This window comes from Penicillium maclennaniae, assembly GCF_028827695.1.
Source record: "Penicillium maclennaniae strain IBT 15551 chromosome Unknown utg000008l:1.0-3552695.0:1.0-3555053.0, whole genome shotgun sequence".
Classification (NCBI taxonomy): domain Eukaryota; kingdom Fungi; phylum Ascomycota; class Eurotiomycetes; order Eurotiales; family Aspergillaceae; genus Penicillium; species Penicillium maclennaniae.
The window spans coordinates 1,326,676-1,341,936 of NW_026623220.1; the positions used below are offsets into that span (position 1 = coordinate 1,326,676).

Consider the following 15,261-nt stretch of genomic DNA (forward strand, 5'->3'; position numbering starts at 1 on the left):
GAGGAAACATGGATTTCCATGAGTTCAGTGTCACGTTTAAACACACCCTTCACGTTTCACATATACGCTTCAACATTCATGATGATTTTGCTCACCAATATGTACATAGTTGAAAAAAAACTTCTCACTTGAGCTAAGAATTGCCTCCGAGAAACTCAATAGTGAAATAGGAACGGCTCGATGGCTGTTTGACAATGCAGACTGGACGAGACACACACACACACACACACACACACACATGTATAACACTCCCTAGTAGCCCCCCCCTGTTCTTAGCATTAAAGCGAGCGCGGTAATCAATATTATCATAAAAATATCTCTAATCAAATCTAGACCAAAACGACCTAGCACCTGGTAGTTCCCAATTTCTGTCCGTCTCTTTTACGTTTCTCTTGGTTCTACAAATTATTCCATATTCCAGGAGCTTTCACATCCTCAGTGGCAAATAAGCTCCAGATACGGAAGTAAGTTTGATCCTGTCCGCACCGTCTAAATGACCCAAGAAATTCTGACCTGCGAGATAATCGGTCTTGATTGTCATTTCGCATGTGGTGTAGGTAGCCTCACCAGTTAACCTCCGGCCCATTTAATCAACTCTGTTTAAATACCTCGCCGATTAGAAACACTTTTGTGTAAGAATGGTCAGATAACTGGGCTTGGCGCCATATATTTGACGGTCTTTGTTAGATTTGCTCGCTGTGTTATCTGTACCGGTGCCCAACGAATGCATTCCCTCTTAGTCTCTACATAATAATATATTCAAAGCTGTCAAAATAGTGAATCTTTATAGATCAACTAGCTTATCAATGCTATAGTGAGAAATTAAAGTGCGCTCGCTTGCCTGACGCATTTTACTTTCCAAGATGGCGACAATATTACCTCGCTCTTCTGCACTGAGCAGACCAAGCCGATCCTGTATCGTTATAAATAGACTATAGAATCTTGAATCAATAAAACTCCAGTAAATCTCATCGAATATAGAGCTGTGACGTGAAGCGAGACAAATCCAAAATAGTCCAGTCTCTAGCGACTTCTCTATAGTAATTGATAGCCGCTAAGATTCGGATAAAGAGCTATCTTAGATTTTTTTGGCCTCACAATCACTAAGAACTTCAAGGAAAGTGCGCAGCCTTAGCATAAATCGCAATAAGAACTGATTGAGATTAGGTTCCTAGTCCTCTGGACTTTCTAGTAGTAGCCACTAAGGAGCAGTAAGTGTAAATTTAACATAAGCAGCATAGGTATACTCCCAGTTAACCACACTAGTGACAGTAAGGCCCGATATATCAACAAGGACATTTTCCGGACGCAAATCATCGCAGTAAAGGCGAAAAGGGCCCCTACAGTGTTTTTTGGATATCTCACGTGAAAGTTTGCGGAAAAGGCAACGCGCAATATACTTCTTTCGGTAATCGAACTTATCTGTAACTATATTATTTCGTTGTAGCTCGAGATAGAAAAACTGATAACGAGCAAGCTCCTCGAAATAGTCTGCTGCACTGCTAAAGCGTCCTCGTTCGAAGACTTTAAGAGATATATTAGAGAATTGAGTAAGCCAATTTATATTAAAAGTGAGCGGTCGCTTCTGTACGGTCTATTTACCTAACTTATCTTATTTAACGGCCCTAATTTGGGGAACTCGGGCTTAGATAGCTCTAATAGGATTTCCGCTATATCAGAATAAGCTCTCCTTAAGATAGGTATAGAAATACCTAGGCTAAGCGTAACTATTAGCTAGGACGTATCTATAAGGTATCCGCTTAGCGGTTTTCCTTCCACAAAATCTATCATAATATACGGGCTAATAGCATACTTTCCCGATCCCAAGATATTAGGTATTGGAATTACTATATACTAGGCGAGGTATTATATAAGAGTAACCTCGTCTTTAACTTTTTCATTGAGAGCAATGACTCGACCAAGGCCAACAAAGCGAACCATAACTCGATAGCCATTTTCAAAAGTAACTCGGTAACAAATATTAAAGGCGCCATTCGGGAGCCGCGAAGCCGTAATAGGTATGCTACCAGGGCAATGCCGGGAAGCAAGTTTGCCTACCAAGTTCTCCGAAGAATTTCCAAGCATGTTCTGTATCCGCACCTGAAAGATCCGATCTGACTGTTGCTTCGCAAGATCATCGGAGTCCATTTTGCCGACGTGGGAAAGATGATAAATGTAAACAAGAGGTAAGAGAGAAGGAGCACCTTTTCGGGATGGAGACCCTCACCGCTGCGGCTGGGCATTGGCCCGTGCCTATTGAACGGGTGGGTTTCTAAGGCTAGGAGACAGAATAGCACCCAGTCTATGAGCTACCTGGAGTAGCACATTTTCGTGTTCCAGGCGCCGGGTATCGATCTTCACGTCAACACTTTCTCATGTTCTGTTTACCTCCCGAAGTTCAGGGGACCTCACTAGTCACCTCTGGGATCTATCACAGTTCAGTCAGCTACCCTTGCTTTATTCGATAGTTTATAGTATACACACCTCTTCGTTTATTCGTATTTTCATTTATTTATCAGCCCGTTTAAGCACGCTGTTTAATCATGCTGGTTAATAACAGTTACGTTCACCCCCTCTCCCATTGACCACACCGCTTAAATTTTCCGATTAACCACCCCGTTTAACCACCTAGCTCCGCTCTTTGGAGTATGAGTAGGTAGTAATATGGTTATGGTCAGAGTATATAAGAGAACGGAGAGGTAGGATACGGTCGAAAGGGCCGGTCGGCCTAAGCATTAGGGTAAGCGATTAGGCTACCTAGGGAGTAGCTTAGGGCGGCGGGGTGACTTTACTTACCCTACACTATGGGAGCCGATCACTTCCCGAGGCGGCAGTTTTACCGTCACTATTATTACACTCCCAGAAACAATACTTCGTAAAGATAAACGGAAAGACTTATTAGAAGATTCTATTAATCGTATTAGGGTTTTATTACTAATTAGAATATGCCTTTCGAGAAGGCGGTCCTCCTTTCAGATAGAATCGCCTATAAAGCTATATATATTTGGTTCGGTATACGGATAGGCAGTTAAGCGTCTGTGATCGCTATTAGACTTATATAAAATAATATAGTAGGATATAGAAGCAGAGCAGAGGGTTTATAGGCCTAAATACGAGGCGATTAGTCTATAAAAGAGCGAGAACTCTAGCTTATCTGCGTAATATCTTAAGACTCATAATTACGTTATTTATTGCGTATTTTAGTGAAGCAGACTGAAGTTAGCCTAGTTAGAAAGTAGAGAGGCGGGTCTGATACGCCAGCATACAATATTAATAAAAGAGGATTGTAGTTAGGGCTTTCTGATTCCAGTAACTCTATCTTCATATATAGATCGAAAAGGTGTTAAGAAACATGTTCCTCTATATCCGTTTACTTAAATATTGAAATGGGAACGGCTCGATGGCTGTCTGGCGATGCAGACTGGACAACACACACACACACACTGCCTGTCTGGTGTAGAGGATGCTGGATGAGGCCGTACTGATGCCCTGTTGCGGCCGTGCGGGATAATCTTAATGCTGCATCATGGATAAAAGAAATTGGGTGAATCCTGAATGAATTGGGTAGATGACTTGTCTCTCTCCAAGTGTGTCTGGAGATGTACTACTATGCACTGCAGACATTAAATCATGCCTGAGGCCACACATAGGCTCCTTATGTCACCAGTTCTCCCACTACAATATTTATTTTTAGAGAGACGCTTGGCCATTTCACCGCTCTGGAAGGTGGCACCTGTTAAGAGCTCTATTGCTAAAGTTGCTCTCAATTATTTAAATGCCCTTGGGCACCGAAATCGTGTGCATTTGTTGATTTATATGTTGACCTCCTTGCGCCTGCCTCCCTCTTTCGCGTCCTCTTCGCTGTCGCCGTGAAGACAATGTGCCGTCAATATGAAAATGCTGCAGTATTTCTTTCAGCGAGCCTTCGGTGTTCTCTTCGTGCTCTTCTCCTCGGGATTCGCATAACCATAGAAGGCCACTCGTCCGTAGAGACAGAGAGCGGTGGCATCGATTGAGAAGCCTAAGACGATGGTTTAATTCCAGCCGATACTCTGACTCCGCTCACGCCTATCTCTCCTCTGTCGGCACCCTGCAACATCTCAGAGCTATTGTCGTTCCTCAAGTTAACGACGGAACCCGGAGATTGTGTCCGCGTCGCCCATGTTTAATGCTAATCGTAGGAACCGTCTTCGAAGATAGGAGTTCAGCGTATAGGATATTAATATAGTATGACTTAAGGAGGTCTTATAATGGGGTCACGATGTGATGTCGCATTTGATTGTCTCCTAGGGCTAGCTACCACGACTAACTGATTAGTGCCTAGACACCAGTTATTAGCTAGTGTATTTATTTTGGACATTAAGCTAATAACGACCTACTTCAATTCTCCTTTAATATTTCTGCCGCTTAGCTTGCCGAATAAAAAGCTCCCGTGCTATTTAGGAGGGTTATACTTACTAGGCCTAGAGATAAGGCTACTACGTATAAGGCGGAGGTGCTATAGGTTCCTAAAGACTATACTATGTGCGAGATAAAAAAGTCTATATATCTATTTTCTATTACTCGTGAATAGATAATGAATCTGCAGGGTCTCGGGCTTCGACCTATCCGCCACGGACCGTTATCTTAGGCGGATACCTATAGAAGGCAAACTCCTAGTTTAAGGCAATTATAGGAAAGTACTTTTTTTAAGCTATCTAAGTGGCAAACACCGCGACTTTATAACGCTACGATACCAGCTACTCTGGATAGCCACACGAAGTATATCTATTCGCACACGTGGCTAGGGCAGAAGTATTAGTGGGCGTTCGTTTATGAAGGCACGATTTAAACGTCTCGCGCTAGCAGAGACCTACCTGCCTCCCCGTATAGCAGTTTTGACCGCGCAGTAGTACACCTTTCTTCATGCAGCATAACATAGTATGCTAGCTGAGACCGACACGATTTCCGAAACGACTCTATCTCGTTATCCTCCCACGTTATCACTAGCCCCTTGACCGGAAACAGTTGCTTCGACGTGATGCTATGGAACGGCGGTGGCTCCTCCAACTACACCGAGATTCTCGCCAAGGGTGGCTACAAGTCCCGCTCCACTGGCACCACTGTTGAGGACGTTGAGACTCGCATCAGCGGTCTCGTCAACAAGGCTGAGAAGGTCATCGACCAGGAGCTTGGTGCCATCTACAGTGAGATCAAGAAGGCTGTTATCGTCTAGAGTAGATCTCGGACCCGGTCCTGTCTGTGACGGGACTCTACACATAGGCATTTGGATGAAGGGTTAACGGCGCAGATCATATTTTGTTTGGCTTTTATCTATTTTTCGTTGGTTTGGGTGGTCCACGCATATCCTGCGTAGCAGACTGTCGCGTCTCTCTTTACCACTACGTACTATATTTGTTGACATCCATATATTTCAACTCGATTTAAATGTGTTTCGGGTTTCCGTCCAGGCCTTGCACTGTTATAATAGCGGGAGTAGTGTACCCCATTCATACACGTCTAGAGGCATATGAAGCTATTCCTGGCCATCTGATGCACGTCCTCTGTAGAGCGCACTTCGGTCTGCTTCTCCCAGACCTGGGATTGGTCATCCGCTCCAGCTCTCAATCCATCACCGAGCTCCACTGCCGCCAATCCCTCACCCCGCTTACCTGGAGTTTTGCTGCAAAATCCACTCCACACAGCTCAGGTGAATGTCTGATGCGTGGTATACATCTAGTCGGGAGCTTCGTTGGAAGGTGCGTTGTTCGAACTGAAAGTGGTCGTGGGGAGATACAAACTGGTCCAAAGTTGCAAGGATTATATATTGTTAGATGATTCTTCACCTTCTTTGCGTCTAGTCTTTTCATATTTAGACGGTGGCTGTAGAGGGTCTTGAGCAATGCTAGCTATGAGATGCATGCTAGATGTTCTGCTCACTTAATTATCTGCGACGCCTTACTCTACTCTTTCTTACAACACGACGACGAACCCTGTCACCATTACGAACTCTACTTGGCCACCTTCTCAAACGCAGATCGGCCAACCTTCTTACTGTTAGTCCTCTCTTATTAAGTTTTGATTGTTCACAACTGACCTGATTTTGAGGTGATAATTGGTATCAGGCAAAGCAAGGCGATACTTGTAAGAGTATTGTGTTCAGGTACTCCACGTGGATGGATCAAGAAGATTTGTGAGTGATGTCCCAATGAGAAGTGAAATGTTAGACCAAAGACTAAGATCAAATTTGCAGTCTGGACTGGAATCCAGCTGTTGGCGAAAACTGCACGAGTATATATTTCGGATACTGGTACTGTGTCGGCATCAAACCCCAAGTCTCAAACTATGACAATGGGACAACCGCAGCCTGGTACCCGACGTGGACATACACTGTCCCTGTAGCAACAGATACAGATTTTCTCCCCAGCCCTACTCAAAGCGGCATTGCCACTGGTTGCCAGGACTATTATATCGCAGACGAGGTAGGTCTGATACCTTTAGCCTCATAAGGTTGAAACTAACAGATCACAGACCGATACCTGCGCTGGTATCGTTTCCTCTGAAGGCTTTTTGACCGAAGATCAATTCATTGAGTGGAATCCTGCCGTTGGCACGGACTGTTCCGGTATTCAGTCGGGCTACTACTACTGTATCTGGAACGGGACTTCCTTACCCATGCCATCAACAACCACCGTGCTGCCATCACCCGTGCAAACGGGAATCACCTCTAGCTGCACAGCGTGGTACCTGGCTAGCGATGGTGATGACTGTGATCTGATCCCAGAAGAGTTCGGTACTTTCTCCAAATCTGATTTCCTCAATTGGAACCCGGCTGTCCAGTCTGATTGCTCCGGTTTGGTTATCGGCGATTATTATTGCGTTGCTATTCCAGACACGCCCACCACTCGAACGGCATCCTTGACAGCCCTTCCAACTCCAACTACGCCATCTGATACAATTTCAGATTGCGCAGACTACTGGCTGGTCGGAACGTAAGTTACCCTCTAATCCCTTGATGCTATAGGCTAATGATGAAAGGAATGATAATTGCACTGCAATTGCCAGTACCAATGGAATCTCCGTGACTAATCTTGAGGCCTGGAACCCTTCGCTTGGACCCGATTGCAGTGGATTGACCGCAGACACCTATATCTGTGTTGCCGCTCCCAGCAATACCAGCACATCGTCAACCTCGAGCTCAATTTCTTCAGGGAGCACTATTACGCCGCCATCATCCACACCCGCTCAGACTTCCGCGACCGCCACATCTGCTGGGGCCAGCCCATCTCCTGTCCAGGTATGTAACGATAGTACATTTTATCTCTTTCGGTGCATGACTGAGTGATCTACACAGACTGGAATGGTCAGCGGCTGTATTCGATTCTACAAAGTCGAAGATGGGAACGACTGTTATGATATTGCGCAAGAGGCCGGCGTGGCACTTGCTGACTTATACTCTTGGAATCCTGCACTCAATGGCGACTGCTCGGGTCTACAATCGGGAGTATTTGTTTGCATTGGCGTGTCAGGATACGCAACTACGATCACTACTGGCACGCCTGTTCCCGTAACCCCAACCCCAACCCAAGTGAGTCTTCTTCCTCTTCCCAATGGCTGAATTAGAGTACTTATACGATTCTAGACCGGTATGGTGTCTGGGTGTCTTCGATTCTATGACGTGCAGAGCGGAGAAGGTTGTGCGGATATAGCATCTGAGGCAGGTGTTGCTCAAACGTACGTTACCCGTTGCTCTCATTTGCAGGATTATACGGCCCGGTGACTTACTAACAATGCACAGTGACTTTTATAATTGGAACCCGGCCGTGAGCACCAACTGCGCCGGATTACAAGCTTCTGTCTTTATGTGCATCGGAACTACCGGTCCAATCACGACAATCACTAGTGGAACCCCAGTACCAGTCACATCCAAGAGCTAGAAAACAATTAGGGGATAGAATGTCAAGATAGCTGGTAGGAATAACTCCTCAAATAATCTGATTGGTAGTATATATTCACCCTAGCATGGGTCTTTCCATCACTAAGGGGTCCGTCCATACAGTCTCTGTAAGCTCCCACTCCGCTTGACAGGGCATAGTTGCTTTGAATTGTTGGAACTGAGCATGCCAATTATATGGAACACAAACTTGTAGTCGAGTCCACTTGCGGCCTTTTGAAAGTCTTTTAAGTGGCGCAAGAAGTTTTCTCAGCCTCTCATCGTTGAAGAACTCGGACAAAACCTCCCAGGACAGGACTCGAAGTTCCAAGCGTAGCTGATGCACACCATGAAAATTTTGCTCGAATAACTTGAAGAGCGCCACATAAGTTGCTATCCAATCGCTCTCGTATTGATCTGGTCTACAGATATCCACAGAAAATGAGATGTCCATAGCTGTGATCAGAGATACATAGCGCGATAATAAGAGTCGCGACATAAGAAACGGAGTGTCCATGGCCTTATTCATCGCGAAGACATTTGTCTCATAAAGAATTGCTGATGCTTCCTTATAGCTGCACCAAATATGAGACACGGTCCAGATATCGAATTATTTTCCACTTACCCAATTTGGCAGCTCCTTAATAACTCTACGCCACCAATTTTAGATCTTTTCTGTATGAGGCCCGCCTCAGTACTCCAGTCTGGACAGCAATCAATATCAGGGTCCTCAGGGAAGCGATCACATTGTTCGCAAACAATGTGCCACCAATCCCAGCGGGGCCCGCCACGTTTCGGCTGCGGTCGAAATGGCGACGGGTCCTTCCAGAGATACCGGATGTGCACTCGGCGACCACCCATAAGCTCAAGATATATCTGCCTCCTTATCTCAGCTGGTAGGCGGAAAAATGGACTTTGCGGTTGGGGATAGAGCCTTTGAGCACCAAGTATGCGCAGGCGGTCTTCTGGTGGTGGAATTGGAAGCTTCCATCGATTAAATATATCGCCATTGATCTCACAGGTAGAATCTGAAATTCCTATTGCGACTGGAGAATTTTCTTTCAGTGTGAATTTGGGTTCATCTTTTTTCTTGCCCTTGAATAGTTTAGAAAAGATTCTGGGTGCCATGACGGTGTGTGGATGAAGGGGCATGGCAGCGTGAAAGGTGAGCACTTTATATGTACCCGTGGGTGGGTGAATGTCAACAGTGCGTGGCAAAAGGCCTTCCCGAGGTTGGGCCAGTGCTCCCGGCGGTCAGGGGGTGGAGACCAGAAAAGACGGCTGTTCCTGGCCCATAGATGATCATTTTGGCGTCAATTCCTCAGTTGTACAGTCACCCATGGCAGCGTAATGAAAGAGAGATCACTTGAAGCAATCTCGTCGTTTCAAGCTTTTTCGTGACTGAAGTGACGAACGGGCCTTGTCGACAAACGCCACAAGGTCTTCATTGAAAGAAATCTTCCCTGATGTTTTTCAGACGGTCAAATTCAAGGCCAATAATTGTATATTCAGGGGCATTTTTCATCGTTGTCTCAGGCGACCGAGCTTGGAAGAATTGTTCAAGAGGATGTAAGGGTTTGAAAGGGACTTGGTCGAGGATCGATGAAAGGTTCGAAAGGTGGGCTTGAACGAAGAGGACATCAATATCAAAAAGCCTTACAGGCAAGGCCTGCTCGAGTCGCGAGTAGTGAGATGAATATTATGAAAGGTAAAGCCTTGGGTTGGGGGCATATATAGACTTTGAGGCTTGTCATGTCATCTACGTGATCATTTGAGAACAGAAGATGAAGTACACGGGTGCCTAACCTTATTAAGGTCTGTTAAAAAAAAGAGTCTTCATCTTCACCACCATTCTTTGGGTTTGTTTACTGGCTCCTGGAAGGTGCTATGCTCTAGAGGTTGTCTAGTGCGACGAGTTGTAGAGCAGAGAATACCCTCACCAGCTATGTCAATGAATTGAAGGGTCAGGGCCACATAGATTGCTGGTTCAATGGTCATTTCCTGGATATTCATCTTGACTAAGGCATGTTTTCCAAATCAGGCTACGATGAAAGATGGTAACTACAGAACAGTGCCTCTCGAACACGGTTGCCCGCAGCTGTGTGACCCAGCATATCTCTTTGACAAGAATATGGACTTGATAACGCATCTATTAAGAGATGTCCGCAGCTTGATGGGGCATCATTATATGAAAGAGATAACAGGTTACTGCCAACAAACGGCACCGTTGAGCTTTCCCAGAGCTCATTATTGCGGTATCAGGGACGGGCCGACTAGAGATTTTGGCGGTGTTTAACGTGAAAACAGAATAGGCAGTCTATATTTTATGAGGGCGTTAGGAATTTCTTTAAAAGCCCGAGACATGACCGCCTAGCATCTATAGGTATAAGTAGAAGCTAAGTCGTCGTTCACCTATGCTCTATCTACCTCTAGACCTTGTCGAAGGCTTTGTGCGCAATGGCTCAACCGAAATTATCCAATGGCGTTCCTCCCAAGGCCGCTAAATCGAAGAAGCAGCAAGACGAACTGACGGAAAAACTTCGAAAAGTCGAAGATACCGCTAAGAACGGAACAATGCCTAGTGCAGTAGTTAAGAGCCTAAATAAGTAGGTCAACCTTTCGAAAACTGCTAATAGCAGGCCAGCGTTAGATCCACACTCGAAACCCCTCTTCGAACTACCAGAGGGACAATCTATACCCGATGTGACGCATGAATGTCTTGTGGCCTGAGAGAGGCCTGAAGACTCTCACAGCATCCAGTCGTTATGCAATGAGGAACGATCATTCCAGGCACACGACAAAGATCATTGACCTAAAAAATATCTCCGGTCTTATATTTCCCGCCACTGTCTCTGCTGGGAACACTCCTGACTGGTCAGGTACCTGGACCCCCTCCACCCAATCAATTCTATCCTGCTCCACCCTGCGACCATGCATTTCTGTATGCACAGCTTCCATGATGATCGACCACTTCCCTTTCTGCAAATAATTTGTCGACATTGTGTCAATCTACATTGTTTTCGAATTGGTCTCTGAGGTGCTATCCTTCACTGAACTTGAATGCTCTTTGTCATTGCTTTATGTTGTGTTGTGACTCGTGGCTAATACTTGATTAGGTACTTTATTCCGAGGCTCTATGATATATCTCAATCTATCTTAATGATTAATGAATCCATGAACTTGGCGTGTTCCTTCACGTCGAGTGCCTTTGATTTGATATAGCTTTCTCTCATGCTATGGAGAGTGAGCGTCTTCAACTATCCAATCATTAGATGCACGTCGAATATATTCAGCCTGAATCTCTTGAAAGTCACGTAGATATGCACCGTATTCGAGCGCCATGCGATTTGAATTAGACTCGGAGGGGTTGTAGAGTAGGAGAATCACAGCAACTTCAATGGCAGGGATGATTATGGGATTCTGTTTGAGTTTGCCTTGAACATGCAGACTAAGAGGATGGAGGTTGCTGAAGCCTGCTGCAGAATTTGCTTCGATTTCCTCGAGTTAGGCTCAAACTTTCAGATCTGTTTATGGGGATTTCATGCACGGTAGAGAGACTTTCCAGTCATCTGTTCGGCAGATGTCAATCTTGATGGTGGGAAGAGTAAGGCTTTCAATGTCATCAAACTCCCGGGGAAATATCTAGTTGTGGGCAATTTTGTATCTCTAGCCGGGTCCATAAAATGATTTCAAGAAATGAGAGGTTCCGCGCATACCCTTTGGTACGCGTGAGGAAAGGATGATTCCGCACAGGGCCTCATGCAAGAGATGTTTCTTAAGGGCGGTTGCAAGCGGGATCCTGCTGGTTCTTAATATGCGCGATGCCCTTTGAATCTTTCCTAGAAGCACCTGCCCTCTCTCCAATCACAGAAAACACCCATGGTAAAATGACCACTATCCTGCCACCCTGCATCTTCGAACAAAACAAGTCCGCATTTATGACCACTCTCTTTAGCTAGTGCTTGCATCAGCAAATGATTCGAGACCTTCAGCATTGAGCAAGATGGTTGAGTCTCCACCTGGTTCCGCTGGGTCTAGCAGGTGTGAGAAGACTAAATGATTGCATAGAGCGCGTTGTATTCATTGTGTCAGATCTATTTCACATTACAGAATGGCCAAGAGTCGTGCATATGTAGATGTGTGGGGTGAGTCGCCACGGCGAATGCTTATATGGCTCCATCTATCGGCGGGACTCGGCGCATCTCGGTGTGCAGTTATGCCTTGGCGAGAGCGAGGCTCCTCTGGCTTGGAGCTTGATTGATTGTAGGGAAAAAAAAAGGCATTCACCAGAGAGCAATTCAGGAAATCAGACATAAGTGTGCTCAGCGCTATGCTCTTCAGTCTTCTCGTTCGCGGTGGACTCGACAATTAATGCTACCGTCGCCTTTGGTCCCAAGTGATGTGTATCCGCGTACTCGCGTCAACACACCAAAAGAGTCTCTCGAAATGATAATCACAAGCTTCCACTTTAATCCTGTCCTTCAAAGCGCTATTTTCAACAAGTAACATCTCACGGCGACTCTCATCTGCCTCAAAGCTGCGGCAAACAACGGCCCAGTCAGCGCTGCTAAATTTAGATTGTCTAGACCACTTGTTCACATCAGAGAGGATTACAGGTCACAACTGTTGCAGATAGATTGATGATTATTGCACACTCGCTGCCTCTCGCGTGCTCATCACCCTGCAGCACGCGTCAGATCACCGCCAAACATCCCCCAACCTGGTCAATCACAAATAACAAACATGATCCATAATTTTAATCCCGATCGACGAACGCACGGGTCACGTTGAGCCAAAACAAAATTTCTCCCAGCCCATGAAAACTTGAGACACTCGAGGTCGAATCCTGCGAGTCGCAAGCGGGTCCTCAGTCCCACATGTCTAAGACAAAACAAAACGGCTTTGAGAATTGGTTCCAAACCCGTGGCGAAGCCGCGACGAACCGGTAAACAATGCCCCAGGCACCAAGTTCGGTACCGGTCTTCAACTGTCCTTTTTTTGTTTTTTTGTTTTTTTTTTTTTCCGAACCGAATCTACGCTCATCCGGCGACCTGATTTCTCCATCTGATTGGGTTCATCTTGAGGATGGCCCGCGTGTGCTTTGCATTCTGATTGGGGGGGAGGGTGTGGGCCTCGAGATTTTCCGTTTTTGGATTTGGGGTTGGATCATTCGCCGTGCGGAAAATGATGATGCGAGGACTTTTCGAATCGAACCCTCGTCCATCGCTGGTTTAGGGTGAGATGGTCGTATCGTCTTGGCGGGGGCCAAGCATGTACCCCTGGCTAAATCGCTGGGCCCATGTCAGGTACGCAGGACCAGCATATGATTGCAGGAACGATGACATCAGGGATGTTGCATTGCTTGTCACTGCACTTTGAACGAACTGAACACAGTAGTGCAGCAGGTATATGGAACATGATCCCCTTGGTGAGAGACGCCGGTCGGGCCTACGGGAAACGAGAAAGTTTATGGTAGACAGAATAATATTCAAGCGACGCTAATCATGCCTGGATGGTTCGTAAATGCACAGAGGATTAAGTAACAGGGATATTTACACAGGTTCTGACGATCATGAGCTGGTGAGGTCGATGGAGAATTTGGGGACCCAGAAGGTGACATTGGAGTCGGAGTAGAAAGCCTCCGTACCAAAGGAGAAGACTCCCAGGTAATCGTTGCTGGATGGGTAGAGGTAGCCCGACAACGAATAGAGATCGGTGATCAGCTGGTTGATATCACCCACGAAGCGCTCTGTTGTGTTCTCTGCAACCCAGGTGAAGACGTGCTGATTTGCCGAGTTATTACCAGCCCAAAGATTGCTAGAGAAGGAGTCAGTGGGAGTTCGAGAGAGGCGAAGCAATGTACTACTCACAACTCGGTACCATTCAGTTCCCTGTTGGTGACTTTGTCACCGATGGGGTCGGTGGCAGGGCCGAATTGGGCAAACCAGATCATGACTTCGTACTTGGCGAGAGAACTGTTCGTAGCGGTGTCCTTGTCGCTGTCAAAGAACATATCAATGGCGACGTTCGTGTTGACGTTTTCGGCGGTTAATGCGGCTTCATCGGTAGTTTCGACGGGCTCGTTGCCCACGCCATAGGTCCAATGTAAATCGAGGTCGAGCGACTCCATTTTACCCAATTCAACGGGCAGGATATTGTCGACCATGATGTTCGGATAAGCGTGCACAGGCTGGGTCTCTGGGCCCGCCTCATATTTCCAGGTGACGGAGAACTGAGGAGCGGAGTATTTGGTGGGATAGGTTTCGTTATTGTTGGTGGTCACCTAGTTAATGTCAAAAAAGCTGATCAGGAGAATTGAAATAGCAAGTACCGAGTGCTTACGTTCACACACAAGGCGCCGACCGATGATGCGATGAGACCCCACTGATTGGGATTCACTATGGAGGTCAGTTTCAGGTCGTGATCACGGTCGCAGATAAGGGAAATTCGACTCACATGTGTAGAGTTGTCCATCAGACGGTGGTGAGATACCATATGAGTCCTGACAGTACATGGAGTTGGTGACGCCGTTGTTAGTGATGGTTCCGACCGCTCCAGAACCACCTCCTGTGCTTCCCCCGGCCGATCCATCGCTGCCATCATTGCCGGTGAACAGCGGAGCCTGACCGGTGGCTGACCGGTGTGCATCGATTCCAAACAATGCACCTGAGACTTCCTCCGATCGGAATCACCAGCAGACCGGCGTTCACAAGTAATTTGAGCGCCATTATGAGGGGGCAAATTAGTACGAGAGGATAAAGGAAGAGGCGTGAAGCAGCGATCAGAATCGCGCGACCTGGAAAAAACCGATAAAGAGGGTTCCAACGGGTCCGATTCAGGGCCATTCGGGATGATCGAAAGGGGTTTAGACGCAAGTACTAAAGCGGGAGCGTAGACCTAGTGGTACAATCATTAAATGAGTACCTGACAACTCCTTCTCTCGTTGGTCCGATAACCTTCCGGTGGAGACGAAATCTGACCCACCAACGCTTTTGCCCTTTTTCTTTTTCTTTTTCTTTTGGTGCAACTAATTAATCTTATCCTAGGCCCCCCCCCTGCGTTGCACTGCAAGTGGAGGATCTGGAACTGAACCAGTCACATTGGCGTGTCCTACTTTTGGCCAGCACTTCTGCCAGTGTGGGCGAGCCTATCATGACTCTCTGACCACAGAGAAATCATCTCCAGTTTCTGTTTCCGTCGAAAATAGTAACTTCCGGCACTGGGCCGTGACCCAGTGCCAACCCAGGTACACCGTCGTAGTTCCACTCGCCACACACCTTTTATTTTCTTTCTCCTTCTATAGGATGTACTGTGCACGATGACGCAAACGGGCGCACCACCTAGCCTTT

General features: G+C 46.5%; 5 protein-coding genes across 5 annotated transcripts; 2 read left to right on the top strand and 3 right to left on the bottom strand.

Annotated features, from left to right (window-relative positions):
- Positions 1–784: 784 nt before the first annotated feature.
- Positions 785–1,138, bottom strand: N7477_009493 (uncharacterized protein; the record flags this gene model as incomplete). Its single annotated transcript, XM_056971154.1, has 2 exons — positions 785–1,035; positions 1,105–1,138. The coding sequence occupies 2 exons, from the start codon at positions 1,136–1,138 to the stop codon at positions 785–787; spliced, it is 285 nt and encodes a 94-aa protein (XP_056818133.1).
- A 63-nt stretch (positions 1,139–1,201) lies between these two features.
- Positions 1,202–2,148, bottom strand: N7477_009494 (Aminoglycoside phosphotransferase; the record flags this gene model as incomplete). Its single annotated transcript, XM_056971155.1, has 3 exons — positions 1,202–1,524; positions 1,608–1,734; positions 1,882–2,148. 3 exons carry the CDS (start codon positions 2,146–2,148, stop codon positions 1,202–1,204), a joined length of 717 nt encoding a protein of 238 aa, XP_056818134.1.
- Positions 2,149–5,020: 2,872 nt separating this feature from the next.
- N7477_009495 (vacuolar serine proteinase) lies at positions 5,021–5,215 on the top strand (the record flags this gene model as incomplete). Its single annotated transcript, XM_056971156.1, has 1 exon — positions 5,021–5,215. One exon carries the CDS (start codon positions 5,021–5,023, stop codon positions 5,213–5,215), a length of 195 nt encoding a protein of 64 aa, XP_056818135.1.
- Positions 5,216–6,155: 940 nt separating this feature from the next.
- N7477_009496 (uncharacterized protein) lies at positions 6,156–7,916 on the top strand (the record flags this gene model as incomplete). Its single annotated transcript, XM_056971157.1, has 7 exons — positions 6,156–6,172; positions 6,233–6,461; positions 6,511–6,971; positions 7,018–7,276; positions 7,334–7,567; positions 7,622–7,713; positions 7,778–7,916. 7 exons carry the CDS (start codon positions 6,156–6,158, stop codon positions 7,914–7,916), a joined length of 1,431 nt encoding a protein of 476 aa, XP_056818136.1.
- Positions 7,917–13,482: 5,566 nt separating this feature from the next.
- On the bottom strand, positions 13,483–14,640 carry N7477_009497 (glycoside hydrolase family 12 protein; the record flags this gene model as incomplete). Its single annotated transcript, XM_056971158.1, has 5 exons — positions 13,483–13,729; positions 13,783–14,195; positions 14,255–14,310; positions 14,369–14,545; positions 14,613–14,640. 5 exons carry the CDS (start codon positions 14,638–14,640, stop codon positions 13,483–13,485), a joined length of 921 nt encoding a protein of 306 aa, XP_056818137.1.
- Between the last annotated feature and the right edge of the window lie 621 nt (positions 14,641–15,261).